The sequence below is a fragment of the Thunnus maccoyii genome, chromosome 14 (genome assembly GCF_910596095.1).
Source record: "Thunnus maccoyii chromosome 14, fThuMac1.1, whole genome shotgun sequence".
NCBI lineage: Eukaryota > Metazoa > Chordata > Actinopteri > Scombriformes > Scombridae > Thunnus > Thunnus maccoyii.
This window is the reverse complement of record NC_056546.1, coordinates 26553260-26569477: the sequence shown is the minus strand read 5'-3', so window position 1 is coordinate 26569477 and position 16218 is coordinate 26553260. Positions and strand designations below refer to the sequence as shown.

General features: G+C 42.6%; 1 protein-coding gene across 2 annotated transcripts in view; it reads right to left on the bottom strand.

The window, feature by feature from the left end:
• sertad2b (SERTA domain containing 2b) overlaps window positions 1–16218 on the bottom strand; it is a 41063-nt gene continuing 24845 nt past the window's right edge. The window contains exons 1-2 of one of the 2 annotated variants that reach the window (XM_042434036.1): window positions 14675–14809; window positions 1–4411 (exon numbers count right to left, since the gene is read on the bottom strand). In XM_042434036.1, coding sequence (XP_042289970.1) covers window positions 3106–4407 — 1302 coding nt within the window. In that variant the 5' untranslated portion in view covers window positions 4408–4411; window positions 14675–14809 and the 3' untranslated portion in view covers window positions 1–3105. Of the gene's footprint in view, window positions 4412–14674; window positions 14810–16218 lie in introns of those variants that run through there. The other variant, XM_042434035.1, reaches the window with a different exon arrangement.

The window sequence follows — 16218 nt, the reverse complement described above, 5'->3', positions numbered from 1 at the left end:
TTTTTATCTTATTGTTTTAGTTTCCTGTCCAACAACTTTGCTCGTATCCACAGCAGGCAGTAGTTTTTAGTGAAAAGGCTGTGACGCTTTATGCTACATGCCTTGCAACAAGCTACAAACAAAGCTACTAGCTAGCGTACATAGTGGAGCATTTTCACAGCTAAAGAGCCAAACACCTGCTTCAGGAGTTGGTGGAGACCAAAACAGAGCTATAAGGAGAGCGAATATTGGACTTATGTTCACCAAGTGGCCAGATGACAACTCCAAATGAATGCTATGGATGTACAATATATCAGATATTTTGGTTTCAGCTTGTTCTGCTGCCCCAAATGGCCAATAAAAGAATGAATGTAGCTTTAAACATCAGGTTTTGGTGTGACCCCTCACAGTGGGGGCTTAAAAAGCATTTTGCACTGATATTCAACAATGTTAGAAACTCATCAAAGATTCAGAGATTCCAATTTCACAAAGTAGCCCCAATAAGCCATAATACAATGTAGCAAACAGAAATGTTTTGAGTGAAGGAAACACCACATACTTCCTGTAATACACTGAACATAACTGACTGGTGATAAATAACATTGTAGAAGTATCCCAGGGTGGATTTTCCCTTCAACATTTCAGCCTATGAAATCACATTGCTTTTACTGTCTGGAGGCAAAGTGATGACTCTGACCTTTACTGATTCATTGATAATGAATATATTTCTGAATATTGCAGCAAGTAATGGCATTTCACAACTTTTTGTTCTGCTCCTAAAAACTAACCGTTTATTTGCACCTTGAAGTCTCCTAAACCTGTACTATTTTGTTATCCTGTAACTACTTCGACTAATGTCTGTGTCCTCTGCAGGCCTTGTAACTATCAAAAGGCAACTAACTATCCTGGTGCCAACATGTTGGTCTAATTCAGAATGCATGATACAAAAAAACTCTAAATGAAGGTCAGTAGTCTGATAATGTATAGATCACTGTGTAATGCTGTTTTTAGCCTAAAACACTTAATAGATAATCTTTTTTTAAAAATCCTTTTAATAGCAAACCCCTCCTCTATACTTTTTTATCCATGACAGTTAATAAATAAATCTGTGTACTAGGGACAGTTGTGAATTGTATTTCAGTTGTTGAATTATTAAACGTGACATCAACTCCATTATTTTAAAAATATAAATGGGAATTTTATGTAAAATTGACTATATTTAACTTCAGTAGATCAGCATATAAAGGCTCAAATGTGGACACAGCATTAGACTGGTAAACTGAGTACTCCCATTCTATGAAAAACTGTGTGCATGTGTGGTCTGCTGGGAAAACAGCATGTAGATCTTAGATGCTGCACTCAGCCATCACATTTTGTCTTTTTGTGCCTAAACTCATGCGTAGTGGACTGTGCAGGGGAGTAGTGTTTTGAAACAACAGAGCCTTTTGCATGGTTGCAGTATCAGGTTAACACCATGGTTTGGGTTTCCTACTTCGGTGGAAATCCACATTCAAATTATTTACGAGACAGATTTAGCCCTTCAGCGATCGTATGTGTTTAAAACATCCAAGCGGTTCGGGGTCAACCTCAAAACTGTCCTGCACAATGTACAGAGGTGAGCAGAACCCTGAGATTTGGCATATAAGGGCTTCTTTCCTAAACACAAGTAAACATACTCTGCAAATATGTAATTTTGCACTGCAATTTGTCTGTCACTCGTTGCTAAATCTGTTGGATCAAAACCCCCAAAATAAGGCATTTCCCCTAAAATATACCCTTTCCTTTTCTTTATGCAATTCTGAGAAATCTATGGAGTCACATTGGTGCTGCAATGACTGTCCCTGCAATCTGTGATAGCTGATTTGTTCTGTGTCCTATAAAGCCAAATTAAATACTCAAAGAAAAAAGCAAGTGGTGGAGTGGATTTTGGAGCCTGAAGTCTCTGCTCAAGTTGGACTTAGATCTTGTCCATCCGACTGGGATGCGAGAGGCTGTGTTGGTGCTGCTGCTGCTTCCAATGTAAACACTTTCCTGTGGGTGTAGCTCATTTGAATTCTGCTGTAACTGAAGCGTGATAACTAGCCCATACGACCGTGTTTATGTAAAATAGCATGCAGCACAGTTATGTGCCTGCCAATTAGGAAGGTAAAGAAAAAAACAAGACCTGAACTGAATTCATAGACATGATGTGTACAAGAACAGACACCTCCTTCTATCAAAGGGCTTCAACAAACCACTATGTTTTAGAGCTATTGCTGAAGCGTAATTATATAGCCAAGCTAATATGTAGCACACTGGTAAAACAATGTATTCTGTAAAAACTTATTATGCTTGCTTTTCAAATAAAACAGCATCTGTAATAAGATAAAGATTAAATAATTATTATTTGATCATGAGAAATTACCTCACTTAATAACAGTTTTAATACAATAGAATAAATTAAAAACATCGAGGGAGTGACCTCTCTAGGCTGTTAAAGTGAAAAGAACTAGGAAAAAAAAAACAAATACTGTAAAAACAGGAATTGAATAAGTGGTCATTTTGAAAGGCACTCATCTGCTAAAAGCCATGAATTCAGTGTGTGTGTGTGTGTGTGTGTTTGTGTGTGTGTCGTGTCTATGTGTGTTCACTTGTATTTCTATACCTGTGAGGAGTAAATGTCCTCTCAAGGATAGAATGATTGCAAAGATCCTCCAGAATGAGGACAATTTGCCGGTCCTCATTTTTTCTATTTACAGTAACTTTTCAGGGTTAAGGCTTAGGTCCGTGTTACAGATTAGAACTAGGATTAGGTTTAAATTAGGGAATGAACGTAGTCAATGGAGGTCCTCACAAGTATAGAAATACAAATTCATGTGTGTCTTTGTTTCCCGGTTACTTCATTTCCATATTTGGAAAGGCGAGCACAGTGCATGCACAGTGTTGTGTAGTAGTAGTAGTTGTCATAGTAGTACTAATTGACATCACCATCGATGTTTACAATTACCGACCTTTAAAGAGAGTTTTTTAAAAACAAACATAAAAAGAACAACCAGGAAAAAACCCTAAATCCATCCCAAATTTTCATTCCAGTCTGTTCTCCGGATTAAACTGTCTTTGTGTTTCAAAGGTGGTGGTGTCTGCTAGTCACGAACCCACCAACACCTCCATGATGTGGTCCAGTTCTGTCAGATCAATTTTGAAAGGCTGATTGGCTGAAACCTGGGGGGTGGGGCCGCTGTACGGCGAGGCCAGTGATTTGAGGAGGTCGTCCGCCGTCACCATTGGCGACAGTTTGGCGAGGCCGCCACCCGCTGTCATGCCCACGGCCCCTGCTGTCGTACAGGGGTCAAAGTCATACATGGACGTGTCGATGTCGGCGAACAGGACATCATCCAGCGCCAAGTCTGAGAGAAACCCCGAGGGCGAGGAAGAGGAGGGAGAGGAGGAAGGAGAGGAGGAAATGTCTGCTAGGCTGCCAGGGGGCAGTGTGGGCAGTGTGGGCAAAGTGTCCAGTGGCCGAAGCTCGGCACAGCGGCCTTCTGCTAGCAAGACGCCAGCTGCCTCTGGTTTAGCACCCATGGCTCTGCAGTCTCTGGGTGGGCCCATGGATGTTGGGGACAGGGCTGCTAAGTGGGAGGGTTGGGTGAGTGGCGTGGGAGTTGGGGAGGTAGTCACGGTCGTAGTATTAGCTGCTGCTGTCCTTGTTATGGCTGTGGGAGGACCCAACTCCATGTCACTCAGAGCGGAGGCGAAACCGTCATTGGACGAGGCAGGCACAGGGACCCTGGGGGACACCTGGCCCAGAAGTGCCGACGGCAACGGTGGAGGCTGCGCAGGGGGAGGCGACAGAGGAGGAGTGGGTGGAGATGGAGCACAAAAGGCTGAATCTCCACCATCCTCCTCCAGTAAGGAGGCTGGAGTGAGGCAGGCTTCCAGAGGGGCGGGGCAGGCCTCCACACGATCGGGGCAGGTGTGGGATGTCTGGCAGGTGGGAGGCACCAACGGGTGGGGTGAAGGCGGTGGGACGATCACCGGCATCAACAGCGCAGAAGGCTGGGGCACCTGTGCTGACGCTGCTGCTGACAAAACACCGAAGGAGGGTGGTGCCTCGCGAAATCCCTCATCCATAGGGTCGTCAGGCGGCGGTGAGGGCGGCAGGAGCAACGGCCGCAGGGAGCCTTCTTGCTTGAGTTCATCCTGGATGCGTCGCAGCATGTTGTTGATGAGGACGCGGCGCTCCAGGCTGGGTTCGCCAAGCGGCCGCTGGCTGTACAGCTTCATCAGGGAGATGTTGAAGATGGTCTGCCGCTGAAGGGTGTACGATACCTTGGACAGGCCTTCAGGACCGAGGCCTAGTCCCCCTCCCGCCACCGACGCCTCCAGCGTTTTGCCTTCCAGCCCCTCTTCATCCTCGTCCAGCTTCCGCTTCGCACCTTTACCAAACATATATCTGGAAAACAAAACCAGAGACAGGACAGGAGTTCATTTGATGCTCGACTAAGAAATCAGTGACCTTTATAAGCTTGTAATCTAGGACATCAACTAACAAATATTTTCATTATTGAATAACCTGATGACTATTTTTTTCAATTATTGGATGAATCCTTTTGACTATAAATGTCAGAATTTTGAAAAATGCCCCTCACAATTTACCAGAGCCAAAAGTGACATATTCAAATTGCTTGTTTGGTCCATTTTGGTCAAAAAACAAATATTTTCAATTAACTATCATATAAGACAAAGAAAAGACGCTACAATCAGTGAAAGACTAAAAAGATTAAAAAATGACTCAAAACGATTAATCAATTGTGAAGATGATCAATTTTCTGTTCAAATGATTAATTAATGGACTATCGTTTCAGCTTTAATATCATCAGAAATGAATAATATAGTCCTGGTTTTGGCTATTTTACACTGAGTTGTCATGGTAGTACACCCTTTTGGGCCAGTCCCTCTTAGTCCAGGGGAAAACATTAAGGATGCTAGAAAACAGTAGAGGGAACTTTGTGAAAATTCAAATCAGCACATTTTGAATAACATATTAAAAACAAATCTTTCTTAATAACTTAACCTGTTTTAAATACAGGGTTTCCCCGCCATTGGTCTTTTTAATGGCTTCCTGTAACTAATTCAGAGCACTTCCTTGACAAACTGTTCTTCCTTCCTGTCTGGAATACACCTCAAATAATTTTGACATTCCCAGAAAATTTCACGCCTGGCCTTTCATTTAAGTCCAGTGGTACTACAAAATCTCAGAATTTGATTATCGCCGTCAAACCACATCTCAGCTCACTGAAGCACCGACATATTCAGCAGTGAAGTTTGCCGGCTGAAACCCAGAAGCTTAAATGTGGTAATTCAAGAAGCTGCTTAAAAGCAACAAGCTTACTGCAACAGGGGATTTAAAAAAAACATACATTGAAACCAAGAGCAGCTGCAATGGGAGCCTCACCGCTGCATACTGTAGCCCTGCACACACACTCAAAGTTATGTAATAGCAGCGTTCCCTGCTGTACCACAGGATCATAGGCCAGATTTAAAGCCAAACCCCCTCCACCCTCCTCCTGCCATATTAGAATAGCACATTGAGTTACTTAGTGGGGGGGTGGGGCAGGGTTGAGGATGGGGGGGTGGGAGATATACAGTGGAAGAGGAGAAAGAGAAAAAAAATGCACGATGATGAAGCCACAGTACCTAAAAAAACATATTCCAACAGTTTACTAATCAAACTACCTGATAGTGTCACTGTTACTACAGAGAAAGGAAGAAAGAACAAAGACAAACATTAAGGCAAAGACAGAGAGAGAAAAAGAAGAAAGAAAGAAAGAAAGAAAGAAAGAAAGAAAGAAAGAAAGAAAGAAAAAACAGGCATCGCTGCAGTGTGTTTGAGTCTGATCCAGGCTGACAGGCTCATGCAGCCAGTCGCTGTCTGCACACACACACACACACATACACACACACAGACACACGGCGCATGCGTCTCCTCACACACACACACACACAACCACACACACAGGAAGTGTGAGCTGCAGGCCCAGTCACCACGACTGGTTGGTTGCCATGACAAACAGAGTCAGCTGGGAATTCACCCAAAGAGATGACAAAGAATGGGATGGGGGGGGGGAGAGGAGGAGGAGGGGGGAGGGAAGAAGAGGAGGAGGGAAAGAGGGGGGTGCTGGGGTGGGGGGGGTGGGGGGGTGGGGGGGGGGGGGGGGGGGGGGCAGGAAGGAAGAGGAGGAAGAGGAGGAGGAGGTGAGAGATTTAGATTAGTCTTGTAAAAGGTGGAAGGGTAATGAGCGATGTTCTCTGGGCTCTCTACTACAACTGCTGCTGAGGTGCCTTTGAGCAAGACACTCAAGAAGGTCTGTACATGTGCGGTTTCATATTAACATTATGTAAAAACCACTGGACCAGCTCCTCTCAGCTGAACTGCCCTGTGAAGTCAAATCAATTTAATTTAGATCCAAACTAATCACAAATGTGCCTAAGAGGGTTTATCAATCTGTCCAACACCTTCTATCCTGAGACCCTTTTGTCTTTAGCCTGCATATTTGCTCTAAAACAATGAACAAAGTGTTACAATCTGTTAATTAACTAGCTTAAGAGGTGTTGGTAGGCATTTTTTTAACTCTGAGCAGAGCCAGGCTAGCTGTTTCAGCCTGCTTCCAGTCCTTATGCTAAGCTAAGCTAAGCTAAGCTAAGCTAGCTAAGCTAATCGCTTCATGGCTTTAGCACCACAGCTGATAAACAGACATGAGAGTGGTGTCTATCTTTTAATCTAACTCTCAGCAAGACAGCCAACAAGCCAAAATGTCGAACTATTCCTTTAATACAGTTGGCGCATTTAGCAAAATAAAAGCTGTTTAACATGCAACTAGCAAGCGCAGCCAACACTGTAAGCTTTTATGAGACACCAGAGGTCAGTAGTTAGCATGAGCAGTGACTATGACATGGCGACCATTGTGAAAGACAATAATATTGTGTAGTCTGATCCCGGCATTACTCAAAACATTCTTGCTTTAACAGACATCTGTAAGGAAAAACATAAAAACGGAAACTGTTTTCAGAGGAGTAAATGTTTAATAATTACTTCCAACTGAACAATGTTTCTGTAAAGTACCTTTTTGCAACTTCTGGTTTAATTGGAGCTTTTCTTAGCCGTATAATTTGAAAATAAACCAGCTGCAAACAAAGCACAACTTGTCACAAACACATTGACTGATTAGTTGATTTGGGTCAATAAACAAAATTTTCCCCCAAAGGGACAAATTTATGAGCTCTGCAGTAGTTAGCGCCGCTAATGGATGCTTCAACTGCCATTAGTCTCCGTGTTTCAGTTCCTTGGAGGGAAACCAGAAAACAAATATAATACAGGTGATGTCAAAGTTAGACACGTAGAATGTAAGACATCTAATTCAAGTAAAAGTACATCTACTTTTCAAAGACACTCTTCATAATGTTTTAGCCATGTCGCTTCCTACTTCTTCTTTGATGCATCTCAGTCCAGGTGGCTCAAGTTAAGTAAAAAGTCCCTCAAAGCAGGGAAACAATTTGGAGCCTAGCAGTGAGCTGTGACATTCACACTAGGAAGACTGATTGAAAACATCTTCAAACGCACATATAAGCTCCTATCATCCTGACATTTAACATGAGCTTACTTTATTTAGTATAGATTCAGGATTATTGGTGATTTTGCAGGTTTTTTATTGAAGTTTGGAGCTACAAGAGCTGGACAAACATCAGAGCAAATGTAAAAGTGGATTTTCTGTAGAGCAAGTGGAAGAGAAATTTACTCGCTCCACCAGACAAGTTAAAAGTCACTGAAAACAAACAAACAAACAAAAAAACGTTTGTCTTCAGGTTATGTACCACTCATTACTTGGCTATGTAAAGTTCCCGTGTCCCGCTTACCTGCTGATAAAGGGAAGGGGTTATCCCCAAAGCTAGTGACAACGGGTTAGCCTAACCTGACCAGGCTCACTTAAGGTGGACTGACCTTTAAGGTGGACCAGCTATTCTCATTTTAGTGACAATCTCAGCCGATGTCTGGCTGCTGAGTCTCTCCCGAGTTTTGCTCAGCATCCCTACATTGCATTTATTCCTCCAGTCATTGTAACTGTAAGTTAGTCTAGTAGTGCAACCAGACAGTCCAATAATTACATTTACATTTTTTCAGGCCTAGGACATAAGAAATCCTACTGTAATATGATATTTAACCTTGTTTAACCTTGAACAATGTCAATGTGAATCGCTAACAATAATATCATATAAGTATAAAATAGCAAAGTCGGATAAACTACTTGTGCTCAGTGTGTTGGACTGTTGGGCTGACAGTGCTGTCTGCAGCCGGCAGGAGAAACACTGCAGTGCACTGTGTGGAAATGTGGAAATGATGTTTTCACATCACAGATGTTGAACAACAGCATAAAATTCCCAATGAAAGGGAAGTTAGAGCGTCTTTAGTTTCTCATTTTTACCCAGACAAGTGACTTTGTGAAAGGTACATTTACTTGTGCGAAGGACAAGTGCCTTAAAAAGTTAATGTCGAGCCCCGATCATAACGCTTTCTTATGATCAACTGCATATCCTCCGCTCATTTTAACATTAGGTGTCCATGACTTTTTCCCACTGACTACTTCAGTTTCTGCACTGACTGCAGCAGCTCATGGAGCTTTGAGGAAAATGGCGAATCAGAGAGAGACAGAAACAGAGAGCGACAGAGTTAGTTTCAAAGCAGTTTGCGAGTGTGTGATTGAGAGGCGAAGCAGCTGCGCATGTCTGACTCACTGACTCATGGCAGGGTGTTTAGACTCACACACACACACACACACACACATACAGAGTGCAGGGCTGACATACCAGAGGTGCCCCACCCCTTACATTCCACTTCATTATCCTCCTCTTCCCTCTCCTTCTCCTCCACCTCTTCTCTTCTTCACTCATTCTTTCCTTTATGTCTTTTCCATCTTTCTTTTTCATCCTCCCTCTGCTCTTCACCTCCCCTCCTCACTCTCCCCCCCCCCCTCCTCTCCACTTGACTGTCAAAGTTCACAGGCCCAGGACCATCCTACACTCTATGAGCCATTTCTAGATATGAATACAACAGATCATAAATGAGTCGTAGATAACGCACAGCGGCGGAGGAGTACTGCAATCCAAAATGGAGCCGCGGTCTTCGTTCAAGGTCACTGTGACTTAACGCACCACTGAAAACTGTCTCACGAGTAAGGTTTTCCATGAGGTTAATATAGCAGAAGCGTTGGAGCAAAGAGGTAACCGGCAATGACAAGAGGTTAACCAATCAGCACTTCTGAAGGTCAGTCAGCGGCATTACTGATAGTTTTAAACCGAAGCTCACAATAAGCTTTTTTTTCAGTAATCATTACTTTTAAATTGGACACAAAGTGTTTGTGACAATACAAGAGTATTTACAGTAGTAGCAGCAGTAAACTCACGCTGTATGGATTTGAAACTTGATGAAAATGCTGTATTACACTACAATCAGGTTCAATCCAGTCCAATATCATATGAGTGTCAAGATATGACACTACTTGTAACAATATCAATACATACAATCACTCAGGCGTCTTGTGAAATACAGAAAATGAAATTGTGTAGATAATTGATCATTATTTATGACATTTCTTAAATAAAAATGCAGAAAATTACAGCAGCTTCTCAACTGTGAGGATTTGCTGCTTTTCTTATATGATCCTTGCACTTTTGGAAATTGTGATGTGCATTTTTTTTTTCACAGTTTTCTTACATTTTATAGACTAAACAATTAATTGAAAAAATAATCAGTGATGAAAATAATCATCATTACGTTGCAGCTCCTCTCTCATCTTATTTTACGAGTCCTCCGCAAAAAGCTGAGCTGATATCCAGCATTTAGCTTTGCCTGCTCCACAGTGATCCCATCTGTGAAAAGAACACCAGGTAGCAAGATTTCTCAAAATAAACACTTGTCTGGTTTTGCCTACAGCCTAAAATATCACCAAAATATCCTGATACAAACCCAAAAAAACCAACCACAGAGAACCAGGCTTACACCGCTTGTCTCCTTCATAAGAGGACTGGTAAGAGTTAACTGCAATAGAATAGAACAGCATCAAAATCTCTCATTTAATCTCAGAAAGACACACCGGTGTTTAAGTGTGTGTTACGATAATATTACGTGCAAAGTTCAGGCAAGTGGGCCCAACATAAACCGAGCAGCAACATATGAATAAATGAAAAGTATAAATCTGATCATGTAACGAGGCTGCAAACGATAAAAACACTAGTGATGTCAAATATGTGTGCATGCATGAGAGTGTTCGCCTGTCAACTGTGCCTGCAAACACACACCCATGCATAGAGCATGCAAGAGCTGGCTGTAGTGTATGTATGTATGTATGTGTGTGTGTGTGAGTGTGTGTGTGTGTGTCATGCAGTAGTGCAGTGCTAGTGGATGGACTCTGCAGTGATATTATGATCCTGTAACCGGATACGCTGGTTTCCATGCCTGAGCTGCACATCCACCCCTCCCCCTCACCTCCACATCGGGCTATTTCAGGTTCTCTGGATGCACAAAGTATGGACGCACACACACACACACACACACACACACATACACACGTGCTACACTGCTGCAGGTAGATGTAGCACTGTGCTGTATGCGTACTATGACATATTCTTACAGTAGCACGTTGGCATGACTGTGTTCCTCCTCGCCGTTACGCATCCAGCTCTGCACATGAGGACGACACTGTCTAACTCACTCTTCAGTGTGTGTGTGTGTGTGTGTCTCTCTCCCTAACACAAACACACTCACACACACACACACACACACAATGTAGAACTAGTAAACACATTCCAGACAAAACCCAGAGGAAGAGATAGTGCGTTGTAGTGCTCGCCTGACCAGACCCACTGCACTCAATAGCAGCTATGTTTCCACACACAACTTAAGATACAGTTACACCATGACGATAGCTACTACTACTACTGTTTCTCCCGCCGCTACTACTGCTACCATACACGCCACCGCAGCTAGATCTACTCACGTTATACTGCTTTATTACAGTTTTCTGAGTTCCTGCGCCGTTACACCTGGTATTCATGAATAACCCATCACGATCGAAAAGCTCGCCAGCTATTTTTTCCTCTGAAATCTTTGAGCCGCTCTTTTGCATTGGTCTGCAAAATAACAGGCAAATTCCCTCCACCAGGAAAACATGTGTGTCTTTTTCCCCCCAACAGCTGCTCTTTCTATGGTTCTCCAAAACCTGAAACACTGAAGTGACACCGTTACATTTTTCAAGACTTATCAAGGTAAAAAAAATCAAGGTTGAGTTCATACATGTGATGGAGATGGTGAATAACAATTAAAAACGATCATTTAATCTGGTTTTTTGGATCTCGAGTGGCTTCATTTTGCAGTTTTTTTAAGCCGACTTTTAAAGTTATAATATTTTCATGACTGTGAGTTATATTCTAGCCTGGAGTCAGACCAGTATTAGTGTTAGTTACATTAAACACTATCACTAAATCGAGCACTTTCAATCTGAAATATGCTGAAACGTGTTCAGAAGTGCTGCTGTGGAACCACAACAACCACAGACAGATGGTAGAGGAGAGTCAGAAGCAAAATAAATAAGCCAATCATGCGGCTGGTAACAATGTCCGTACGTGTGTGTGTGTGTGTGTGTGTGCGTGTGTTCCCTCATAGTGATCATAAACGCTCACATGACACGGGTCAGCTGGGTATCAGACAGGGAATTCACTACGATCTCTTACATAATGACGGACCTGGTTACAAAACACCCCAGCTTCTACTGCGCAACATGCAGCATCCCATTAATAAAGAGACACTGGTGTGAGCGCCCGGCATGGGAAGCTCAGGATAGATTCAACAAAACGACAGGAGTTTGTGTTTGAGTGACGTCTGGAGGATTCTGACCAAGGCGCTCTTTGATCCTCAGATATCTCTTTTGATTAAAAGTGAGCTGAATGCTTGTTTTTGTCGACAGTAAACTGCATTAACATTCATTTTAGAGGGCGATCCCGATTTGTATTTGTATGAACGAACAGCTGGGCTCTTTCTACAGCTGATTGAAAGTGTTTGCCTTGCAAGATAAGGTGTCTGCAGTTTGGAGATTGATCTCAGGTTCAGATTATCAACATAACAAGCAGTGTGAAGGAGTAAGGAGCGAGGAGGGAGTGCAAAGGTCGGGGGCGAAGCAACAGAGTCACTGACTTGTAAATACTTTTCTCATAATGAACTCATAACGAAACTAGAGTCAGTAATTAAAGGGCAACCAATTTGTCAGAATTTCACTGTCAAATGTCACTATTTGATGCTTTTGTTTGTCATATATGAAAATAAGCTGAATACTTTTGGGTTGTGGGTTGTTGTGTTAGACTGCAGAAGGTTTCTGATCACAGCTACGGCAGAAAGCACATCTACCAGTAGCAACAGAGACTCCTGACAGGTGCTCTTATCAATCCTTTCACTTCTTCTCTGCGATCATTTTCATTCACAGCAAAATCCAGATTTCTAATAAGCCTTCAACATCTTCTTAAGGTTATTTACAGGGATGATCCACTGCTTTGCAAAAAGTTTACATCATGTATAGTTTTAACACAATCTCTACATTAAAACACAATAACAAACACATTATGTAAAATAAGTGACTGTCCATCTCAGATTTCTGGTCAGCAGTGTATTCACACACAAATGTTCCCTCTCTCTCTCTCTCTCTCTCTCACACACACACTTAAGTCTATAAATAAAAGGCAGAAGAAGAGAGCAGATTTAGGTCAGCAGACGTGTCTACATGCCGTTGAGCGCTCCACTCTTTCCACCGAGCCTCTTCAGGGAGAAAACACAGCTTGACACTTCCAGCGACGGAGCCTCAGAAAACTACAGAAATCTACGGCGTCGATACGTCTGGTCACTGGGTGTGTAGTAGTATCCGCCTTATTACTGCAGTATATCTGCCTTATTACTGCAGCGCCCGTGGTATCACAGCAGTATGGGCCTTATTACCACATTGCCCACCTTGTTACAGCAGCACATGCTTCAGTGCTGCAAGTGTCATCATTTTTTCCCTGCCGGCAGCACCCTTATTACTTAAGTATAATCCTTATCAACCCAGTGCGAGCCTTGCTGCTGCACTGGGAGCCTTATTACTATTACTGCTTACAGGAATTCAGCTACTGAAGGTATACAATATAGCGCAGGCTGCTACATCCGTCCCTCACAGGGTAGCCTCAGCAACACAACTCGCATATCATTGAGTTCTTGCTTTAGAAATTGACAATAAAAGCCTGCAACCTCTCTTGTGGCTTCCTATACGTTTCTTTAAAACTGCCTGTGAGGATATGTGTTAAAGATACGCTCTTATTTTGTTAAAGTGTCGCCAAATTTGAAAAATTTCTTCCCAGATCAGTATTGATATGTTGAGTGGGAAGATACCAGTAGTGAGCTGGGAGGAAATTTAAGGGATTTGGAGGGAATACTGGCTGCTAAATGAAGATAAGGGAGTGGATTTTCAAATTAAAGGCATATTACTTTTGCACAGTTTGTTGAGATAATCTCAGCATTAAATTGTTGACTGTAAATTGATCAGAATAGATATTTTAGCTGGAAATGTTCCATTGAAATTTAAAATCTACGTTGTTTTTTTTATCTAGACTCCGAGGACCTCCCGAGGGGTTCCCCATGCAACAAAAAACTAGGCTTCCCTTCTTCTCACTGTGGTTATCTGCTCATCTACAGACAGCTGTATGACTGCATCACACCTGTCTACCAACTCCTCCTCAGATGGATTTCAGCTTTTGATCAGACTCTGTGGTCTGGTGCGAGACTACGTGGTCGTGGGTCCTCCCTTCAGAAAAACATCCTGAGATGTGACATACGTGCAGCTCGAGGGTCACAGCGCGAGGAGCCGACAGTAGTGAAGAAGAGCCACTGTCATTAGAAAGAGCAGACTGCTGTGTTGTGGTGCACGTTACGAAACAAGAGGCCCCTCCACTCACCACAACAGCCTCACTGACTGAGACGGTCCCACACTAGACACTAAATCACTTCATGTACGCTGCAAAAAAGACACATTTCACTACCTCACAGCTGGTTTACAGGTGAACAGAAACAAGCTTCACATGAAAGATCAATGAAAATTAAATCACATATACAGTATGTGTGCTTGTGAATGGCTTTTGTGCATCTTCCATACTGTTGACAACACGGCTTCCAATATTTAGGCTTAATTGTCATTATATCTGTCCATAAATACATTTTCACTTAATAGTGTTAACATTTATACAGATTTAGGCCATTTTAAGTCATTTCAGACATTTCTTTTTGACATTTTAGAAAAGCCAAAGTGGAGTTTTTTATTATAGGAGTGTGTGCCGACGAGTGAGAGTATTTCAGGGAAGCAGTCGATGTGTTTCGGTGAAATAAAAAGTTTATCAGTCGGACGTTTCTCTGCAGTGATGAACTGGAAAGTGGAAACTGGAATGAGTTTTGGTCAGACAGAGATAAAAAGGTCAATTACCGGTAGATATTATCCATTTAATACGAAAACTTTTCCAAGCAGAGCTCACTACCCCACCGCACTACTGAAAACAGCAGCCTTCACCGCGTCTATTACTCATTATAGGTAACATTGCCGCGCCGGACTGTTTTTCTTTAGCTTTTTGAAAGATAGAAACGGTGTCTTACCGTATCCAGGTCCGCCGGAGTTTGAAAGAGGAACATGGATGAGAGAGGAAGGGGGTATTTAAACAGTCCTGTCGGCTACGAAAAAACAAGCCGTCCTCGCTCCCGGAGACTCTGTCACACAATGGCGCTGATAGGAGGAGAAACTGCCTGCGCTCCGCTCACTGGAGCGCTGCTGCGTTCAGGAACTGTAGGACGCAGTCTGATAGACGAGCGCTGCGAGGTCAAAGTCCCGCAGTTGTTGTGACTTCACAGAAAGAGGTCACAAGGAAAATAAGACGTAAATATGTCCATTTCTGCTTGTCATGACCTGACTGGATTATAATGGACGGGCTAACGTGTGGCACCTGGCCCATTACTGAAAAAGAGTAAATCCTGTATATAAATATCTGGGAGTTTACCAAGATGTAACATTTAGATGACGGAGAGCAAAAAACAAGGCTGTGACTATCTATACGTTTTTGCCATGGCTCGTTTTTGTCAAGAATGCGTAGTTCAATGTCATTTAATAAAAAAAAGGGCCATAAGCAGCACTTAAGGCATCTCTGAATGTGCAGTTTATTTGGGAGACCTGCATTTCCAGTTTTTGATGACATTTAGCTCTTGTTCCTTTTGAGTTTGAATGCACTTACAGTAAGTTGCTTTGGTCAAAAGCATCTGCCAACTGAATTTAAAGTACTCCTTTTGTGTTCAAAGTCAATCAATCAACCAGCTAATCAATTGAGCAATCAACCTTCATCTTTTAAGCTTCAGTCTGTGTTGGACTTTTATGTGAAACACTCTTGTGCGGATGCATTCCTTTGAAGTTGCCCTGTGGGACTTGAAGGCAACAGCTGCAGACAGATTTTAGCCTTGAATTTATTTATATTCCAGAGGAACACTAAAGCTTTTGACTTGCTTAAAACACAGACTGCACGCCTGAGGTCGTCACTATTTCCCTTCTGTTTTTTTATCTTTATCAGTGAGACAGCAGCGTGACAGAATCCATTTTGTAATGGCCAGTAAATTTACGAGGAGCACGTGAAGGCAGCAGGAGAAACTGAAACCGAGCAGCTGCCCGGAGAGGTGACGTCGACAGCTTTGCTCCACCCACCCACACACACACACACACACACACACACACACACACACACACACACACACACACACACACAGACAACCACACGCACACACGCGCGCGCGCAAACGCACACACACACGGCATGTTCTGTTACAGTTTTTTGCGAGTGCTTACACACTTGTTGCGGAATTTGGTTCATTGTGTCAAAACTCTACACACAAGCCAAATAATACACAATACTTGGAGAGACTAAACATCTCATTTCTATGTCAAAATTCAAACTGCAATCAAAACCTAACAATCTCTTTTCAAAATGGCATTTTTGCAACAAAAGGACACACACACACGCACCGTCTGAATAACTCTTTCATAGCAGCAACAACACACTGATGTACTTTACACAAAACACTGCTGTCTTTAGCACTTTGTATACCTTTTTAATTTTCTCATACATGCAGTACATCTACTCACATTTTAGTGAACACAA